The sequence below is a fragment of the Emydura macquarii genome, unplaced genomic scaffold, assembly GCF_026122565.2.
Source record: "Emydura macquarii macquarii isolate MOO-44397 ecotype Brisbane River unplaced genomic scaffold, CSIRO-AGI_Emac_v2 contig_1170, whole genome shotgun sequence".
In the NCBI taxonomy this organism is placed as follows: Eukaryota; Metazoa; Chordata; order Testudines; family Chelidae; genus Emydura; species Emydura macquarii.
The window spans coordinates 983,121-1,005,204 of NW_027131307.1; the positions used below are offsets into that span (position 1 = coordinate 983,121).

Genomic DNA, 22,084 nt, shown 5'->3' on the forward strand with positions numbered 1-22,084 from the left:
GTTGTTGTTGATTAGATTGTTATCGTTAAGTATAGTGTTTAGTAGTGTTAAGTAATTAATAGTTAGAATACAATAGATAGTAGCCTTTACGGGCTTCAGGTTGGGCCATGCCTGGCTCAACCGGCTTCAAAGCCTGCACCAGGTGTGCGAAGGATTTCCCCATGAGTGACCCTCACGACCACTGCCTCGGAGAGCAGCACAAAAGAGACAAGTGCCGGATTTGTAAGGCCTTCAAGCCCCGCAAGCAAAAAGAAAGAGACGTGCGCTTGAAGGCCATCCATATGGAGTCTGCACTCTGGCCAGACTCGGAACCAGCGTGTTCCCCTGTGGCACCGAGCGTCTCCTCAGTGTGGCGCGCTCCATCGGCACCGACCTCGACCCTCCAGGGCCCGGCACCGAAGCGCCGGAAGGGGAGGGACGTCGCGCGCCGGGACTCCCCTGCACCGCCCATCCGGCCTGGGGGGAATCAGGAGATGCCCCAGCCACGTGCCATTGAGATTACTCCGGCACCGGCATCTCTGCGCAGGGAGCCTCCCCCGACTCCTCGGGGTAGGGGAGCGCCCCTGCAAGGACCGTCGATGCCAGAGGCGTTCACCGCGGCACGCGCCCTCATGGGCATGCCCTCCATGGGGCCCCTCCCTCAGTCCTCCTCCTCGTCCCCGGACGATGTGGCCTCCAGGGACCATAGGGCACAGCTGCCCGACTTCCGAGCTCACCAAGATCTCCTCAAGAGGGTGGCGAGCAACTTAAACTTAGAGCTCAAGAAGATGTCAGAGGAGGAAGACCCCCACTTCGAGGTGTCGGGGGTGGCAGGGCCATCAAGGGTGGCCTTACCAGTACACGAGAGGGTCTTGAAGTTGGCCAAGGCCCTCTGGCAGACCCCTGCCTCGGTTGTCCCTACCTCTAAGGGCGCCGAAAAAAAGTATTATGTACCTGCGGAGGGGTTAGTGTACTTGTACAATCACCCTGCCCCATGCTCACTGGTTGTGGATGCCGCGAACCAGCGGGATAGGCAGGGGGCCCAGGGTAACACCCCTAAAAACAAAGATTGTAAAAAATTAGACCTGTTGGGCGGCTAGGTCTATTCGACTGCAACCCTGCAGCTGAAGATCGCTAACCACCAGGCGATCCTCGGGAGATGCAATCTTATCCTTTGGTCCTCACTGCAGAGGCTTGCAAAGATCTTACTCCAGGTGTTACCCCAGGATCAGGCAGCGGACTTCACTACAAGGATTGAGGAAAGCGCTGCAGTGGCAGAGGCGGCCTTACAGACGGCAAGCGATGCAGCGGATTCTGTCAGCAAGGCCATGGCTTCGGCCATTGTCATGCGTCGATGCTCCTGGCTGCAGTCATCAGGGCTGTCCCAAAGAGGTCCAGCAAGCCATCCAGGACCTGCCGTTCGATGGCGCTGGCCTCTTTTCGGACAAAGCCGACGACAAACTCCTTGCCCTTAAGGATTCGAGGGCCACGCTGCGATCCCTAGGGCTTTATACCCTGCAGGCTTCGAGGCGTCAGTCTCCGCCGCAGACTCAGCAACAGCCTCAGCCTCCCTTGAGGCCGCCCCCCAGACCCGCTCAGCCCAGGAGGGGTCGGGATCAATTCTGGGCGCCTAACCGCCGCGACCACTCGGGCTCATCGGCGGGGCCCCAGCACGGCCCAGGCAAGGGCCAAAATAATAAAAAGCCATTTTGATGGTGCGAACAAGGGTGGCACTCTTCCCTTTCCCCTGGATCTCGCCCAGCCCTTTGCCCACAGACTCCGGCCGTACTATACCGAGTGGCGAAACATCACCTCTCACCGCTGGGTCCTCGGTGTAGTCCTCAGTGGCTATGCCCTCCAGCTTACGGCCTTCCCCCCAGACTCCCCGCTACCCCGTCCCTCTTCAGGGGCCCCTCTCACAAGCATCTTCTCACACAGGAGGTCTGCTTCCTCCTCCAGCTAGGGGCTGTGGAAGAAGTTCCTCCACAGGAGAGGGGAAGGGGATTTTATTCGCACTACTTCCTAATTCCCAAGGCCAAGGGGGGCCTGAGGCCCATATTAGATCTCCGCCGTCTGAACAAGTTCATCAGACTCCTCAGGTTCCATATGGTTTCCCTAAGCTCCATCATTCCTGCTGTAGATCCAGGGGACTGGTATGCTGCCCTCTGTTTAAAGGACACTTATTTTCACATTTCTATCCTCCCCGGTCACAGAAGGTTCCTCCAGTTTGTGGTAGCTGGCTGCCACTACCAGTTCTCGGCCCTCCCCTTTGGCCTCTCATCCGCCCCCAGGGTTTTCACAAAGTGTATGGAGGTGGTGGCGGCGGACCATCTGCGCTGCAGAGGGGTCCAGATGTTCCCGTACCTAGATGACTGGCTGATCCAGGGCAAGTTCAGGGCCCATGTAAGGAACAGCCTGGAATTCACTTGCGCAACATGCATCAGACTGGGGCTGCTCATCAACGAGCAGAAGTCCGTTCTCACCCCGGTGCAGCGCATAGATTTCATTGGGGGCCACCCTGGATGCCACCCAGGCCAGAGCCTTCCTCCCACAGCCTCGCTTCAAGGTGATGGCTGCCATAATCGACAATCTTTATATGTCCCCCACGACGACAGCCAGGCACTGCCTCCAGCTTTTGGGACACATGGCAGCCTGTACATACGTGGTGAGGTTGGCTCACTTCAAACTCAGGCCTCTCTAGGCGTGTCTGACCTCGGTGTAGTCACGGTTCCCACGCAAATACTGACTTCTCTGGACTGGTGGAAGGACCCGGGGGAGGTACTGAAGGGAGTTCCATTCAGAGGCTTGACACCATCAGTAACCCTGATTACAGACACCTCGGATGTGGGGTGGGGAGCCCACATCAGCGGCAACCTGAGCACCTAGGGGCTCTGGTCGCCAGACAAGAGGTGCCTCCACATCAACGTCCGGGAGATCAGAGCAGTCCGCCTGGCCTGCAAGGTTTTCCTCAGATTCCTGAGGGGCAGAATGGTGCAGGTCCTTATGGACAACACGGTGTCCATGTTCTATGTGAACAGGCAGGTGGGAGCACGCTCCTCGGCTCTTTGCGGGAGGCCATTCAACTTTGGGACTTTGCGGTGAGGCACGACTTCCACATATCTGCCTCTCACCTCCCAGGGGTCAGGAACGACGAGGCAGATCGCCTCAGCAGGTCTTTTCTACCCCGACACGACTGGTCGCTACACCCGGAGGTGATACGTTTTATCTTCCGCAAGTGGGGTGTTCCCCAACTGGACCTGTTCGCGTCGTCCTGGAACAGGAAGTGCCCGAGGTTCTGCTTGCTCCGGGGTTGCGAGCCGGGCTCCATCTCTGACGCGTTCCTTATAGAATGGACGGGGACCCTGATGTATGCGTTTCCCCCCATTCTGCTGCTGCCCAAAGTTCTCTTGAAGATCAAGAGAGACAAGGCGGATATCATTTTGATCACCCCAGCTTGACTGAGGCAGCACTGGTTCAGCATGTGGCTGGACCTGTCCATAGCCCCGCTGCTGCCGCTTCCGAGGCGTTACGACAGGAGTGGGGAATCATTCGGCGGCGGGGGGGAATTCGGCGGGAATTCGGCGGCAGGGGGAAAATCGGCGGCGGCGCGGTTCCGTGTCGGGGGGCAGTGCCCGCCGCCGAAACCCTGCCGCCGTTTGCCCCTTTTCGGCGGCGGACACTCATCAGGCCCTTGGCACAAAAAAGGTTCCCCACCCCTGCGTTACGACCTGCTCTCCCAGGACTCAGGTCGCCTGCTGCACCCGGACCTGGACTCCCTCCACCTGACAGCATGGAGACTCTGTGGCTGACGGAGGGAGAGAGAGCCTGTTCCATGCAAGTCCAACAGGTTTTGCTGAGCAGCAGAAAACCTTCCACTCAGGTGGTGTACCAGGCGAAGTGGAAGCATTTTACCTGTTGGGCACAATCCTGGGGTATCCCACTGAGCTGCTCGCCCATATAGGCGATTTTGGAGTACCTCCTCCATTTGAAACTCCAAGGTCTAGCATTGGCCTCCCTCAGGGTACACCTGGCGGCCATCTCGACCTTCCATCAGCTGAAGGGAGATCTTTATTTTCACACCCCATATCAGTCAGGTTCCTCATGGGGTGGAGAGGCTATATCTGCAGGTCCGCGACCTGATGCCTCCCTGGGACCTCGCCATGCTGACAGGACCCCCCTTCGAGCCCATGGCTACATGCCCGTTGCTCGTCCTCTCTTGGAAGGTAGACTTCCTGGTGGCCATTACATCGGCTAGGAGGGTCTCCGAGATAAGAGCTTTAACCTCGGAGCCCCCCTACACGGTCTTTTATAAAGATAAGGTCCGACTGAGACCCCACCCGGCTTTCCTGCCTAAGGCGGTGTCTCAGTTTCACTATAACCAGGATAACGTCCTCCCCATGTTCTTTCCTAAATCGCACGGTTCGGAGGAGGAGCGGAAATGGCACTCCCTGGATGTCAGATGAGCCCTGGCCTACTACATTGAGCGGACCAGGCCTTTCCGGAAGTCGACACAGCTGTTTATAGCAGTGGCAGACCGGATGAAGGGCTCACCTGTCTCCACCCAGCGCATCTCCACCCGGATCACCGCCTGCATCAGGACCTGTTATGAGCGGGCGAAGGTGCCGCTTCCTCATCGGCGGCCTTCCTGGGAAGAGTGCCCCTGCAGGACATCTGTAGAGCAGCGACCTGGTCATCGGTCCACACCGTCACATTCCACTACGCCATCGTGCAGCGGGCAAGAGAGGACGCAGGCTTTGACAGAGCCGTGCTGGCGAGAGCGGCTCATCACTGACTCCTATCCACCCCCGAGGTATGGCTATTTAATCACCTATATTGGAATGGATATGAGCAATCACTCGAAGATAAAAAACGGGGTTACTTACCAGTAACTGTTGTTCTTCAAGATGTGTTGCTCATATCCATTCCACACCCACCCTCCATCCCCGCTGCCGGAGTCGGCCGAAAGAAGGGACTGAGGGCCCGCGGGGTTGGTGGCGCCATATGTACCGCGGCATGAGCGCCTTACTCCAGTGGGCGCCTGAGCCAATCCTACGGGGCTTGCTAAGGGGAAAAAAGGTCCGGGAACTAGTGCACAGGGTGTGCACTCACCTATATTGGAATGGATATGAGCAACACATCTCGAAGAACAACAGTTACTGGTAAGTAACCCTGTTTTTTTGCTCACTCAAGTAGTCTCATATGTTTCCTTAGCGATACTCCTATGAGTAACGGAGCTCATAGTCAGGATCTCAGGAATTTAATTTTAGGTAGGCTCCTTAGAAAGAACTTAAGGGCCAATTTCTTATACACTTACCTACATTTTTGCAGGATAATAGCAGACAAATAACCTGTCGTCATTTGCACTTTTAATTTAGACATCTAAATCCTTAATTTGTGGGTGTAATCAGACATTCAGGGCCTGATGCAAATCCACGCAAGTCAAAGAAGTATTCCTGTTAGTTTCAGTGGGCTTTGGATGAGTGCCAAAAGTGACCTTAATTGCAGGCACAATTATGTGTCTGCAGAAATAAAGATTCTGTTCAGTTTGGTTATGTATAAGAATTGCTAATGGATGTAATAGGAAGACTTGAATAGGACGTGTGCCTTTAATCAATCCTTCTCTTCTCATTCGCACAGTGTACACAACTATACTCCCAAGGTTGGAGACCTTGATACCAGGAGAGCCATTCGTCAGGCATTTGATGTTTGGCAGAGAGTGACGCCATTAACCTTTGAAGAGGTCCCTTATCATGAAATTAAAAGTGACAGGAAGGAAGCAGATATTACGATATTTTTTGCTTCTGGTTTCCATGGAGACAGTTCTCCATTTGATGGAGAAGGTGGATTCCTAGCCCATGCCTACTTTCCTGGACCAGGAATAGGAGGAGATACCCACTTCGATTCAGATGAGCCATGGACTCTGGGAAATTCTAATCATGATGGTAAGACTGCAGGTCATATTTTTAAAACAAGAACAAGCTGAATATAAATGCAACACTAGATTTTTAGTGGGGAAATGGCAGGGATAGCCGAGCCCTCTCCTTCCACAGATTGGCCCCAGTTTAAAAAAAATGCACTCCATCTTAAATGCACAAATATGTGCACAAATTGGAGGTTTGTGCGCTTTCATACCTATATGCACATGCATGAATGTATTTGGAGTGAGCAAAAACATGTGCATGCTTAGCTGTGCACATCTTTAAAGATTAGGTCATTATCTCTGTAGAAAAAATGTCCCTTAGGAGGGGCGGAGGGTGTGTGTGTGGAAGAAGGTGGTCTGAGTGCTGAAGAAATGGAGGGAAAGTTGTCATCCAGAATCCCAAGCAGGCCGAGATGCTGTGTGTGCTCAGCAAAGAATGATGTAATTGCTCAGCAGGGAGTGCAGAGGTAAAAAAGCAGAAAGGTTTCAGCTGCAAGCTTCATTATTTCTGACCCATTTCTAACTTCTCAAATATTATTTTGACCTGAAATGTCCCATGCTGAGTCTCGGACCAGAAGAGAGGGCTTGTTGGCTTATTTAAAAGATGCTTGTTGGGAATCAGGAAAACTGTCTTTTGAATAGTAAGTGGTGAAGAGATTTTTGGTGCTTTGGGGTCATAACTTCCCTTTCAATAACCCTAAACACTTGCTTTTTTATTTTCAGACCTTTTCAGTGGAACATAGGTCTTTCACAAGTTTGAAAAAGAGAGTTAAGTTTTTTTTTAAACTGAATGCTCAGTGATACATAAGACTCCAATTACAGTTCCATATGCATGGAGAAGATCATGGATTCAAAATAAATCCTAGAGAAAATCCATTGTCAAGATAAAGTTATGCTTGTAAATAATGACTAGTTAATTTTAAACACTATTAGAGCATTGTTGCTTAAAAGAAACATTTTTAATAGCAGGAATTGGGAGTTGTGTAGGCTCCTGACCATGGTATCCGAGTGCCAGGGTTAAGGTATTATATTCCCCCCAGCTCAGGGTCTGTTCCCCTTTAAAGGGTGGGCTGTTTGTCCCTCATTGTGTCACTTAGTTGGTATTCCCACTCACTGTAGGCTCTCTCTTTCAATATGTTTTTTTCATAAGTACTGTTGCCAGAGTTTGGAAAAATTTCCTTCTGGTAGGGGCTTTCTCCCCATGTGGCTGAATGTTATCCCTTTCATTGTAGGTGCTGTCCTTCAGCTGGAGTGTTATTACCCTCTGCTTCTTGATTTGTTTCCTAAAGTGTGTTCTTTGTAATCAGTGTTGTCTCCATTCTGGTGGTAGTGTTCACTGTTCACTTTGGAACTAAAATAGAATCACCAAAAAAATAAAACCCCACCCGCCATAGGTCAGTAACAAAACTCTCTGACCACATTGTGCTTGTCTACGTGAAAAGGGAAAGATTTTAGGATAGCTGCTGCCAATTCTATAATTTAAAAAAAATCTGAAGACAAAGTGGGCTACTCAATAAAATACAGAACTACACAGAACATTGATATGTAAGATGTTCTACCCCAGTGGGAATGTTTTTTAAAACAACTATATAGAAACTCAGGCAAACTATCTCCAATTTTTGTTCATCGCTACTCTGAAACATAGGTGTTTGCAAAGCTGTCATTCACTGAATGACATCAGGAATGCAGGGCACTGAAATTGGAATTGTAGGTCCTGCTAAAAGCTGACCAAAATATTTCTATCATGTGAGGCTACCTTCTGTGTACACTGTATATGATATTGATCCTTTCTTAACATTGACTACAGGAGGAACCCGTTTAGTCCATGTAGTATTGTTAAGCTAATGCCCCTTGGCCTGGTTTAACAATTCTGTTTTTGGCTGGCGTACCTGTAGTGTTTTTGCTTTTGCACCATCTGTATTACCCTCAATAGTTTTAGCAAGTTGACAGTGGCATGCAACTGTTGACCAACCAGGAGAAATGTGGGGGACTCTTTAGTAGGAGTTCAAACTGTGTTTCAGTAAATAAAGAATTAGTCATTTATGACTAGATGACATTCCATGTGAAGAAAACAAGACTTCCTTGGTTTTTTCTCAGAGGCCATAAGAACTGTGGTCCATTGTGATTAATTAGCTATTCTGGCACACCAGTGGGATGGCTAAAGATTTCATGCAGTCTCTGGATAGCTCACTTACTAGGTGTAGAGGTTGTCAAACAGATACCAATTTCTGGCCACTATAACTAAGCCTTCAGAACATGAGTCCCTCAAAAGGACCAGTAAAATCCACATTGAAGTGCTTCCACATTTTCTCAGACCATGACTGTGAATTATAGGGGTGCTATTATATTCTTTACCTTTTGACATGAAGATCAAGCCTTTTTCTCAGTAGTATGTGCAAACCCAGGCTATCAAAAGTGACTGAGTATTTTCCTTCATCGTCACCACTCCAAATTGTGTATCATGAGGCTTTAGAGTCATAAAACCAGAGGGAAATATACATTGTTCATCTTGTTATTTTACCGTGTGTTTTACTTGGTGTCAGCTCTTCCCATTCACATTGAAAATCAGTTATTTTAAAAAGTGACAACATAATTAAGAAGTGTATTTGGCAAGTTAAAGACTGAAGTAAAGAGGCACAATGTGGTAAATCCCTAACACCAAGGTGGATTAGCACTTTCCAGTATTGAACTGTTTTACTGGGCTGCTGTTTTCCTTAATTTGATGGCAACAAAGAGATGTATTTATTTTTGTTTAATCGTATTAGTCTTACATTTTCATTACTGATTGTTTTATTATTATTATTAGTGGTAATGTTGCAGTTATAGCACTACTGCCCCTCGGTCCCCTTTTTGATTTCTCTGAGTTAATCCAGTTCAAATCTTGGGGTGGAATCTCACAATTCTTCCACTCTTAGAGTAAACCTAAGTGCACTGCTCCATGTATACACCAACTGCTTATCACCGTGCAGGCCTGACTGGATCCTCCCTTTGGGAGCCTGTGGCCAGAGTTATATCTCCCAGCAGCCTCTTTAAAACAAAGTATTTTATTTAGCAGTTGGACAAAGCATTAGAGGAAAAAGAGGTTTTAAAACAACAGAGAATCAACACATGTATTTACTTCATCTAATTTCACTTCATTTCAAGCTCCATTAGATAGGCTTTGCTCTTCAGTTACAGGAACAGAACTAAACCAACTCACATCCTCCTCTGTGTCTGTGGGTCTCCCAATCTGGTTCCCTCTGTCTCTGGACAGCTCTGTTTTCAATCACTCCCACCACCCTTCCCTGTGGTGTCTGGGTTCAATTACTCTATTGTTCAATAGTTTCCTTGTTTCAGGACCCCAATGTGAAATCTTCTGGTGCCTGAGACTGTTTTACCTGGGTCTGAGGTCTGTTCCTGTGACTCCATTCCCTTGCAGCCAGGGTCTCCTCTGCTGCCATCCCCTCCTCTCTGCCTCCAGTCTAAAAATGAAACCATACCTGCTCAAGGATTGTGCTCGGCATAGTAGCGAGCACCCAGTCTTCACAGTAGGGGCAGGTAGATGCGGAGTTACCACACTTGTGGTTGCCATCCTTTGCCTTACAGTAGGTGCACTTTAGATTTCTAATGCACTCCCTACATTGAATATCTGTCCACTTGATCCCCATGTCCGCCAGCCTCTTTGACAGGTTTTCATACCCGTGCAGGTTTCACATGCTTCTCCCTAAATCAATCTCTTTGCTGTACTCATTCTGGCCAGCTAGCAGCATGCTGGGACAACATCCTCTAAGACTCTTTGGCTGAACTGAGGTATGCAGAACTTGGAATGAACAAGAAGACATAGAATGAAGGGTTAAATACTCATGTGTATAAACATAGCTACCGGTGAGTAGCAGGCAAGTGGGAAGTGAGTAGATTAGAAGGGACGGAACGCACAGACATAGGTAACTGTAGAATGGCATTGGAGGACTGGATCAAAGCATGCGGTCAGCAACCCAGTCTTCATCTGCATCCTAATTGCAAAGTGAGCAGGTCACACCCTGCCTTATAGCAAAATCTGTGCTTTAACCCATACCCCTGGCCGTGCAAGTGAGCCCAAGTCTGCAATGTAGACAAACCCTTAGACCAGGGTTGTCAAACTCACTCAAAGTGAGGGGCCGAAATCACAGAACCTCTACTTTGAAGGGGCCATACAATGCTCTCCGCCGAATATTTCAGCCACTCTGCCCGTTTTCGGCGGCGCAGCATCAGTAGATTTCAGCACTGCCCTTTCGCTGTGGGCACACTGACATTGACACTTTAAGAGATTTCTGGGAGTGATACCCGCCGCCGAAAAACTGAGGACGAGTTCCATTTTTCTGCGGCAGGGTGCAGGAGCAAAAGGTAATGCCGCTTTAAGACGCTGGCCCCACAAATCTCTTAAAGTGGCAATGCAGACTTTCGGCGGCTCCACTACTGACTTTCGGCGGCCGGGATCAAAGAGGTTTGCGGGCCACATAAAAAAGGTTCGCGGGCCAAATGCGGCCTGCGGGCCGTATGTTTGACACCCCTGCCTTAGACAGTTCCAGGGGCTTTTCTAAGTTACAGGAGCCACCCCAAGCTGTTTTATGGGCCACTGCACTTCTCAGAAACTCCATAGTTCAACCCTGCCCTGACATGCCCCCAGAACACCCCCAATTCTGGGACTTGTGAAGATGTCCTTGGGAGGCAGCCACACAGCTGTCTTGCACAGTATCTGTGCCAAAGGAAGCCTCCCTCAGCTTTTAGAACCCCTTTTTGTTGCTCTAACCCTTTTGCCTGGAGTAATGGGGATGGAGTGCAAAGGAGGAGTTTCTCTCTGTTGTTATGCTACAGCTCTTTGTTGAAGGCAAATTATTAACCAAAGGAAATTATTGGGTATTGTAGGGACTACATTGCTAAATTTTCAGTATCTTTATGTATTTGCATCCTAAAATCCTCAAACTGGACTGAAATCTGTCAAACAGACCAACCTCCTCCCTCCCCTCAGTGGTACAACAAGTGTTATCCTCATTGTCTCAACTGGGGTCCTGATGAATTACAAAAAATCCTCTTTCAACCTGTAACAGGATGGCACCCATCTCTCATGAACGCCCCCTTGTTCGTGTGTGTCTGCACCTCTTTCAGTCTGTGGTGACCACTTCTGAAAGTTTCTCTGGCAGTTTCTAGTGACTCAGCCCTCCGGCCAAGTCACCCAACCCCTCTTAGATGACAGAATTAATGTACCCCTCCAGAGTCAGCCCCAGCCTATCCAAAAATTGCTGCCTTCACCTCTGGGTACGAACTCACTTGCTCGTCACTTAATGCTCGGTAAGCCACCTGCACCTCGCCATCAGCGATGGTGCTAAGTAGATCACCCAAGTTCACTCTTCCCAGCCTGCTGCCTTTGCTATCCACTCAAAGGTCTATAGGAAGGCCTCATCTTCTGACCCAAGCTTTGCCAGGCCTGGAGCCACCCGACCACCCTCAGTCGCATTGCTGATGAGGTTCCCAGGTATGGTGTGACCCAACAGCCTCTGTATCCACTCCTGCTGGTTGGAATGGATCTCCTGCCTCTGTTTCTGAGCCCTAAACTGGGCCTCCTGTTGCTTCTGCAGGCTCTTCCTCAGTTGCATGAGTCGGACCTGGGTCTGTTGCTGCTGCATAAAGGCTACCTGTTGCTGCTGGCCTGCCACCAACAGGCAAATCACCTCCTCCATGGTTGCACCCCTTGTTGATCAGGGGTTGGTCTGAAGGATCCCCACTTCTAGTATCAGCTGTAATGGGATGGCACCCACCTCTCTTGAGCGCCTCCGTGTTTGGATGTGTGTCTGCACCTCTTTTAGTCTGTGGTGACACCTGACAGTTTCTTTGGCAGTTTCTAGTGACAAGCAATGCGAGTCTGCTTACCGGACAACACATCCAAATCCATTCAGTCTCACATAACTGAATTACAGGTAAAACCACTGACTACAGTTCACACATGTCTAGCCTTCCTGGCACACGTTAGCATGTATTTACATGACAGCTCTTGCTAGACTTCACCTGCAGTTGCTACAACAATTGCTGAGGTTGGTGTACTTCCCAGCCAAGCACAAGATGACCAAGGTGGTAGTATTATCTTCACAGGTCCTATGGGAACGCACATGGTGGATAAATCCTTTAAGTGTTTTAAAAGGGTTCCATTTAAAGTCCCGTCCCTATCCGCATCAGAGATGGTCTGGGATGCTCATCTGAGTAACCTCAAGATGCAAGGTGTGAGATCCTCAGATAACTTACAACTCTCAGATTCCAAGGCTAGAAGAGACCACTGTGATCTGACCTCCTGTATAACACAGACCACAGAACAACCCCACAATAATTCCTAGAACAACTCTTTTAGATAAACATCCAATCTTGGTTAAAAAATGATCAGTGATGGTGAATCCACCATGACCCTTGGTAAATTGTTCCAGTGTTTAATTACCCTCACTGTCAAAAATGTATGATGTATGTCCATTCTGTATTTATCTAGCTTCAACTTCCAGCCATTGGATCACGTCATACCTTTCTCTGCAGGATTGAAGAGCCCATTGTTAAATATTTGTTTCCCATGTTGACACTTATAGACTGTAATCAAGTAACCTTTATCCTTCTCTTTGTTAAGCTAAATAGATTGGGCTCTTTGAGTCTATCACTATAAGGCATGTTTTCGAATCCTTTAATCTACCAGTTCTCAAACTTCATTGTCCCGCAACCCCCTTCTGACAACAAAAATTACTACATGACCCCAGGATGGGGGACCAAAGCCTGAGCCCCGCCACCCAGATGGGGGGCGAAGCCGAAGCCCAAGACGGGCTTCAGCCCCAGGTGTGGGGGGTGGGAGAGACCATAATCTGAGCCCCACTGCTAGACCCAGGCTGAAGATGGAGCCTGAGACCCTCTGTCAGGCGTGGGCAGTGGGACTTGCACTTTGACTTCAGGACTGGGCCCAAGCAAGTCTAACGCCAGCCCTTGCAATTCCATTAAAACGGGGTCGCAACCCACTTTAGGGTCCCAACCCACAGTTTGAGAACCACAGTTTAATAATTTTTGTGGCTCTTCTGTGAACCCTACCCAATTTAAACTCCGTGTAACATCCTGGAGCTGAAAGCCACAAGATATCTTTTTTCTGGTCTACAGTGGCCGTGGATTTCAGCAGCAGTCGACAGGAGATACGCAAACTACTTCCTAACATCTACTCACTGCGGCGTCTCCACTGCACTGCGCCGATGGGAAATGCCCTCCCATCGACGCAGCGCTACACTTCTTGCCGAAGAGGATTTACAGTGTCAACTTCTGGGTTCGATTGAGCAAGTCTTCACTGCAGCTCAGTCAAACCCACAGACTCGATCCTGCGCTACCCACGGTGCCACCAGCTGTGTTAGACATAGCCTTTTATAGCTTTTTCATCTTGTTCTCGAGGACCCTCTAGTCCAAGCTCAAAATGGACAGCACATCGGCAATGTAGTACATCAGTACATCAATGTAGTACATCAGCAAACATGCTCCTCTCAGTTATCCTGGGAAGCCACTGAACTCCGGGAATTGTGCCAGTTGCATGCAGCAACCCTCCCTGGATCAATAACAGTGATGCAGACTTCCTAAGCAGGAACAACATATTCAATCATGAATGGTCATTATGGGGCACCATATTACACCCCTGCCTTTCAGATGTGATAGAACTTGGCTGTAGATGTCTTTGCATCAGTGTAGAATGCCAAGTGCAAGATGTTCTGCTCCAGGGGAGGCAAGAGTGCTGAATCCCAACTGCATGCATTTCTCCTCCATTGGTCCAAGGGTCTTCTCTATCTTCCTCCCCCACCCTCAGGTTTGCTGATCCCCAGGACAATAGCCAGGATCAGTCAAGATAGAGCCAAAGTGATCACGGTTAGCCCCATGCTGACTGAAACAACTCTTGAACCTTCTCCAATTGTCCAGTCAGCCTCCCATTAGGAAATCCTATGCCACAAAATGGAAAAGATTTTCCATATGGGCAGCCCAGGACAATATGGACTTGGTTAAGGCTCTAATACCAGAGGTTCTAGACTATATATATCATCTATTAAGCAAAAAGGTCTCACATTTAGCTTTCTGAAGGTCCATCTGGCTGCAGTTTCTTCATGCTGTACTCTGATTCAATCACAGTCAGACTTCTCACATCCCACAGTGACACGATTTCTGAAAGGACTTTTGCACTTGTGCTCCCTGGTTAGAGACCCAGCTCTTATTTGGAAATCTCAGCATCGTCCTTTTACAACCTCTTTTCGAATGTTCATTGTACCATCTCACTATCAAGCTGCCATTCTTGGTAGCCATCACATCATTCTGAAGAGTGAGCAAATCTAAATCCTCGTGGCTGGACCGCCATATAAAACTTGCCATAATAACAAGGTGGTGATGAGACCATATCTTAAGTTCATTGCCAAGATAGGGAACTTGTTGATTCCTTTACCAGTCTTGCTGAAACCGCACTTCTCTTTAAGAGAAAAGAAATTGCATTCACTATATATTTCCAGGACCCTGCTCTACTACCTGAACAGGACAGAATCTGTAAGACTCTTCTCACCTCTTTATAGCTCTGTCGGATAGCTTCGAAGATCAGGCTACTTCTTCTCAACAGGTGTCAAAGTGGATCACTCGGTGTATCTCCACCTGTTACCTACCAACTGGCTGATAAGACCCTTCCTACAAACATCAGAGCACACTGCACCAGAGCTCAGGTGCAGCTTTGGCCTGCTTCAGAAATGTACCTGAGAGAGTAAACAAGTGTCCTTTGTGAAGCATTAAGGACTCAGTGTAGTGGCGAGAGCAATCGCTAGTTTTGGAAGGGCTGTTATCTAGTTACTATTCAACTCATATGGCTGTGACTCCTCTCCCATCTCCCAGGAAGATACTGTTTGTCATTCACCTAGAGTAGAATCCACACTGACATTTACTTGAAAAAGAAAATACAATTACTTACCCTACAGTAACTATGGTTCTTGGAGGTGATGTAGTCAGTGTGGATCCCACAACCCGTCCTCCTTCCCAGCTTCCACAGGGTTCGATGTGCGAGGGAGCTGAGGGAGAGGGCGGGGCCGCCCCACCTTTTACATCCTTGCATGGAAGCATGCTGAGGCACAGTGCAGGCACAAACCCACCTAGCACCATTAGCTAAACAATCCGTGTGGGGTGCATGTACACCTAGAGTGGGGTCCACACTAACTACAACACCTTGAAAAGTTACTGTATGGTGAGTAACCATATTTTCTTGCAGGGAGATTTAAATATTAATCTCAGTGTTAAGAACGCACTTCTAACTGCTCTTAAATATGTACAAATACCTCTATCTCTTCTTACACATATCTTCTGTATGTGGAAAGAGAGACAGGTTAAACTGGCATAGAAAGTTTTTGTGACACCAGATAAATTATATTAAATCAATGTATATCTCTCAAATCTCTTAGAAAAGTTGTAGTGGGGGCATTAGTTCTTTCTTCCACTTCAGATGGTCTTGTCCTTGTGTTATGTAGTTATGGTCTGTGATTAAAGTAAACTCATTTGATATTGCCAGTTTTAACTTACTTTGGCTTCTGAAGGTCTTCGTTTTGGACCTGTTTTTGCATTTATCCATGATGAGTTGTTATAGACATCTGTGTGGATAATTGATTCTTGTGTTGTAAAGTTTTCTGACAAGTTCCTTGAAAAGGAACCCTGTCCCACATAGAAGTAGGATAGATTCAGTAACTTAGCTTATCTATTACCAGGATGAGCCAACTCAGTCTTTGTATGGCTAACATCAACACTTGATTGCTTTGTGGCTATCGTTCTTTAATTATGTTAATCAGAATTTGGTTAGAGATTATTTATTTTTGTTGATAGATACTATGGAGGCATGGGAAGTAAGTAGTTCCGTAGTTTGAGGCTGCACCAGGAATTTCTTTTAATAGGGACCTCTGAAGATATTTCTTCTTAATCTTGTGGCCTTTCGTTTGTTTGTTTTTTAGACAAATATTTCTTTTAGACTACAAATCAGAGCGTTTCTGATTTTTCTAGTGTCAGTGTTAGAAGAGTTATGTAGTTGTGAAGTTTCAATGTGTTAAAATTATTTTTACACTTTTTCAAGATTTTGAAACTTGAAGTCTCATTGTTTTGGGAATAATTTTGTATAATCAATATACTTGGAGTCTTGAACTTTCACACCTTCACATTTTAAAATCAATTAGTGTCCTAGCTAGGGTAATAAATAGAGGGACCAGATTCTATACTTCACCAACAGGAGGCAGTCAGGCAGCCAAAGGATGGATAGCTGGAGCACAGAACACTTTGGCTGTTTGTCCTGTCCAGCTGGCACTCGAGTAGAGGTGCTATGGTGTAGGGGTAGTTTAATTATCTACAAGCCAAGTATTATAAACACAGGAAGTTCAGAATTTAAATTTAATTTTAAATTTAATCCTAAATAAATCCAAAAATTTAAGGTAAGAAATGCACAGTTAGGGCACCCAAACAACCTTATCTCTGCCAGTGGTGTCATGAGGAAAAAATCTAATGTTCTTTAAGAATCAATTTAATCTTCTCTGGGAGCACAAACATTAAAATAAATCAGTCCCAGTTGCATGCTTATTGCAAGAAGGGGGCAGATTCCTGGTCAACTTAGGCCATGTAAGCAGTGCAAAGTAGTCTTATTAGCAGCCAGAGATGGCTCTTGGAGAATACTTCTGTGCATGGGATTATTTGCTGGCATAAATTTGGCTGTGGCAGCATAGTCTCCTCCTATGCCAGCCATCCTTCTACCCATCATATAAGGAAGGAGGGAATATGTCGGGGCAATCAAAAGGTGAGGCATAGGAGGAGCAAGCAGGTGGGGAGAGGGCATGGCACATGAGCTGCCTTTGTGTCAGTGGAGAGCTCCTCTCCAACGGGAATTCTTTGCTATTTATCAGATCAGTGCATAGGGGCCAGAGTTGGCAGGAGAATCCCTCTCATTATTGACAATCAGTATTCTTTTGTGTTGCTCTTTTTTTCATCACGGAACTTTGTTCTTTGTATACATTTCTCTAAATTTTGTTACATGAAAGAATAAGTCTTTTGTAAGTCTTCAACACACACATTTTAATATAAAAGGTGTGTTGCTAAAGGTTGCATAGGTTGTCTGGTCATGAGTTAAAGGGGGCTATATCCAGCTGGTGTGCGCTAGGGGTTGGGCGAATGGCCCACAAGCTCGTGATCAATTTAATATCCCAATCTCATCGATTATCATGTATACTTTTTTTTTAACTTAGGGATATTCCTTTTATTGGCATCTTTCAGCCATCTTCAGAACTGGTGGTGGTAGTAAATATATAACTTTTTTTCAATTCCAAGGATTCTGCACACCTAGAGTCTAACTTTGGAGGTAAAACTAGAGCCCCTAGCAGATTCATCCTTTCATCCTAGTCATTGCATTACTGATCAGAAGAAATACCTACTAGTGGTAGTGTCGTCAGGGGCTGGAAAACATTCTATCACTTTGTACAACAGTAATCACAGTTAATAACTATGTATTTCCTCATCTAGATGTTTGTGACAGTCCAGTCCAGTATCCCTGAAGGTCTGTGCAAAGCTGACAGCCCTCTTTCAGTTGCAACGGAGTCTTAAACCTGGATTTTGTAGACTGAAACTTTTGGTTTGTGACACAAATCTTGCACATCTTAGCCAATAAGCAAATTGTTTCAGCGTCTCGTATGTGACCATGACACTCAGGTGACCACTCTATCATGGCTTTGCCACAGCATGGTATCTTAATTGGGCCATTAGCCTATGGTGGCCTGTCATGTTTATTTTTAAAATACCAGCAGTTTTTGGACAAAGTCTAGATTTTAAGTGGGGGCATTTACTAGCATAGGCAATAGGCCAGGTTTCTGATACTCTAGAAGCTCATTAGTAGCAACATATTGTGTCCTTTTGCTATCTATGTTGCTCCTAAGCAGCTGTTGCTGTTATGGGGAGTGTCGACAATTCCCAGTAGGGAAAGTGTTCCCAGGGAAAATGTTGCTCATAAGCGGCGGTTGCTCTTAGAAGGTGTTGCTGCAAACAAGCCTCTACTATATAACAAATTTCTCACACTGTGGTCTGCATTGGCAACCTCCAAGTAAAACCCCACTTTTCTGTAGTTAAGCAGACAAGTGGCTTGACTAATTTTCAGTTCTTCTTCAAGTGATGTTCTCTATATTTATTCCACCTGAGGGTACACATACATGCCATGCACCCAAGCCCGGAAGTTCTTCAAAGCAGTGTCTTTTGGCCCGTACGTGCATATTAGCTCTCCTCATGCTCTCGACCGATGGTATAAGAGGCAGTGTGGGTCACTGCCTCTCCAGTTGCTTCTTACTGCTGCATGACCTGAGTCAGAATTGTATCCTCCTTCACTTTGTTATACAACCTGTATAGAAAGCATTTGTAAATAGTTATATCCTTAGATTAGTAGTTTAAAAGTTTATAATATATTATAGGAGTATTTCTTTCTCCCTAGTTGGGGAACACCTTCTCTGTATCTGGGACTGTGCGCAGAGTCCTGGGATTCAAGAATTGCATCTCATACCCTTGATCCTTCATCAAATGACGAACGTTAACACTGCCTCTACCATCTGGGTGAGGCACATATCACTGCAATTTTGCAGTATCTGTCATTCCTTCCCACCCAGAACTTGAGAAGCCTGGGAGCTTCGCCTACAGAAGCACTTGATAGAGAAGGCTATGAGGACCTCCGAGCCAACCCAGGGAGACCCACCTGTACATCGTGCTCAGCTGCCTAGTAGTGCTCTTCCCAGCATTTGCCAGCCATCAATGTCTAAGCCTAAAGATTCTTCTTCCAGGGTTCCTCATGGGCTCAAGTTTCATGTTGTTGAAGACTGTCCATAAGAAACACGCTTCCTCCCTGAGCTGTCCAGGTTGGGTGAGATGTCACAAGCAGAACCTAAGGAACTGGATCCTATGCAGGCCCCCAGATCTGAGGGCAAGATACGTAAATAGAAAGATCCGCCAGTTCCGTCAGTCACCTTGATGCCGAAGCATAAGGATAGATGCTCACCAGCTCTGTCTACAAGTGCTGGTCTGGACCCATCGTCAGTACTGCCTTGTCCAGGTAAAAACTATCCAGTTGCTGCAGATGCACCAAATCTGTCAGATTTAACTGCAGGAACCCATTGGACACCAGGGTGCACTATGATTTAGATAACACCGAAGGATATATTCCTCCCTTATCTGCAGTTTCCACTTCTTTCCGGCCAGGCCCTTCTAAGAGATGGCCTTATTCCAGAGGAGGAGCCTTCCCTACTGTCCCAGGAGCCATCTCACCTCCAACCATCCGGTAGGAGTTTCCCAGTACTGATGGCACTGCCATTACTGTCAGAGCAATTCTGATTCAGATGAATCCGAAGAGATGGCTGCACCGGTGTCTCTGCAGAGGCAGTTGAGCCCCAACAGACAGCCAAGGGGCTCCCAGAGACCACTGGTACCCATTTCCTTGGGGTCCACTGCAACTGATTGATCCCTCTTTCTGGCCTTATTGTAGTCTGTGGGATTCTTATGGCAGGTGTCCAGGCTCCTCTTAGGAGTTATACCACTCCTCTCCCTCTTGCCAGCCAGTGTACAAGGAGGAAGAGGAGGAGCTGGATCTACAGGTACCAACATTTCTGATGAGTGCCTCTTATTCATCCCCGGACAAAGCAGTCACTCCTTCTTTGACTTCTCTGCTGGATGACCATTGCCAGTACCAGGAGCTACTACAAAGTGTGACCTAGGGATTCTGTTGGAGGTCCATGAACCTCAACACTATAGACAGAGGCCACATCCATGTGGAAATTCACCATCACACAGAGAGTTCTTGAGTTTTATGGTAGGCCAGAAAAACATTACCAGTTTTGAGTCCTCCTTTTTGGGCTGGCTACAGCACCCAGATTATTTACAAAGGTTTTCTCTGTGACAGCAGCCCAGATGAGATGCCAAAGCTATGCTGACTGACGAAGTGGGTTGCAGCCCACGGAAGCTTATGTCTGCAAAATTAAATTTGTTAGTCTTTAAAGTGCTACCGGACTCTCATTGTTTTTGCTGTAAGTATTTCAGTTGTTCTAGACTATCTCCTATCCCTAAAAACTTCAGATCTCTCCGTTAGTTCTCTACAAGTAGTACATCAAGCAGCGATTAGTGCCTTCCTCCCTCTGGTAGGACATTCTCTGTTTTTTCTCACCCAGTTACAGTGCGATTCATGAAAGGACCTTCCCACCAGTGCTTAAACTTGCTCCTCCGTGGGACCTTAACCTTGTCTTGTCCAAGCTCATTAGTCCACCTTTCAAACCCATGGTGACTTATTCCAGGGCCCGTCTGTCCATGAAGTGGTGTTCTTAGTAGTTGTCACCTCTGCTAGGAAAGCCACTGAGCCGAGAGCCATGATGGCAGACCCTCCTTATACAGTGTTTCACAAAGAAAAGGTTTCACTTGAGCTAAACCCCAAATTTCTCCCCAAGTTTGTTTCTGAGTTCCACTTTGTCCAATTGATACACTTATATGCATTTTTCCTAAAACCACACTCTTCTTCTGAAGATGAGACTTCACTCCCTTGATGTCCAGTATGCTCTGGCATTTCATCTGCAAGGAACCAAACCCATTAGTAAATCACCAAGACTCTTTATTGCCATAGCAGAGAGGTCGCATGGGCAAGCCATATCCTCCCAGAGGATTTCTAAGGGGGTCTCAGGATGCAGCTTAGAGTGCTACAAGTTAGCAAGCATTCCTCCCCTTGTTGATGTCACAGCTCACTTCATGCGAGCTCAGGCTGCATCCATGGCAACCCTCTCAGACGTTCCACTGCAGGACATCTGCAGAGTGGCCATCTGGGAGTTTGAGCCACACATTCACGATGCACTGTGCCCTAGTTCATGCCTCGGCTGTGGATGCAATAGTGGGATCAGCAGTATTGCAAGCATCTTTGCTACCAGTTTCCTCATGCCCGCCACCAGTCTGAGCGCTGCTTGCCAGTCACCCAGGTGTGGAATATACAGAGGGACCAGTATTTGAAGAAGTGGAGGTTACTTACTGTAACTGGAGGTTCTGCGGGATGTGTCGTCCCTATCAGTAGTCCATTACCCACCCTCTGCTTTGGGTCCTGTTGGATTTGCAGTAAGAAGAGAAACTGGAGAGGCATCTAACTGCACTGCCTCTTATACCCTCAGTTGGGAGCATAAGGAAAGTTGCTGCACATGTGGGCCAATGGACACTACTTTGAAGAACTTCCAGACTTGGGCACATGGTGTGCATATGTACACACATGTGGAATACAGATAGGAACCATACACCTTGAAGAATCTCCAGTTATAATAAGTAACATCCACTTTTCATTCATCCATTGTCTTCTGTGTGGGTGCCCAACTTTACATTGCCATATTTGGTCTAGCAGCAGTGGCATATTCTGGAATTGCCAAAAGTAAAAGATCATCAGGAAACCACACACAACTGACACATAGGTGGGGGGTTTTAAATTCAACAAGACTTTTACCCAGTAAGCTCAGGGAAGATGAAATTTGAAAGCCAAGGTAACTCAACCTCTTTCTGCACCAGTATTTGCTTGAGATAGTTTTGCTCTTGTATTATTTATTTGTTCTAACATATATTTAAATGCTGTGAAATGTTCACTCCAGGTGGTGTAAAGAATCAAAATGTCATCAACATAAACAATAATATAATCTTTCTTCTCAATTAGGAAAAGATTTATGAACAAAGTGTTTTTACTCACATGGAAAAATGCTTAATACCTGATTCATTCTTTTCCAAACGAATTACGTTCTTCACAAAGCCTCCAAAACTATATTTAGGTTAGGTCCAAAATCAATTTCCAATATCCAGGTTATTAAATATTTGTTTCTGTTTAACTTGGCTAAGCTTGTATCTGTGAAAGTCATGGGCCATTAATCCATTTGCATTTGTTTATTCAGTTGTTTGTAATCAAATGCTAAATGCCATTTGGCAGTGTATTTGAGTGCATTGTTCAGAGATGGACATTCCTTTATAATCTTTCTCTCCATCAGAGTCCAAAGTTTCTAGCATTGATTCCTGTGCAGACAATGTGAGCATAAGCAGATTTGAACCTTTTTCAGTTTTTAACCACATGAAGATGTCTATCTCTAATACAGGGTGCATTTGGAAAACAAAGATGAATATTTTTTCATCAATTCT

The 22,084-nt window shown here is 46.8% G+C and overlaps 1 protein-coding gene across 1 annotated transcript in view; it reads left to right on the forward strand.

Moving 5' to 3' along the window:
- Window positions 1-22,084, forward strand: part of MMP24 (matrix metallopeptidase 24) — a 250,246-nt gene that overhangs the window by 93,691 nt on the left and 134,471 nt on the right. The window contains exon 4 of the mRNA XM_067546868.1: window positions 5,617-5,921. Within this exon, the coding sequence (XP_067402969.1) occupies window positions 5,617-5,921 (305 nt within the window). The remainder of the gene's footprint in view (window positions 1-5,616; window positions 5,922-22,084) is intronic.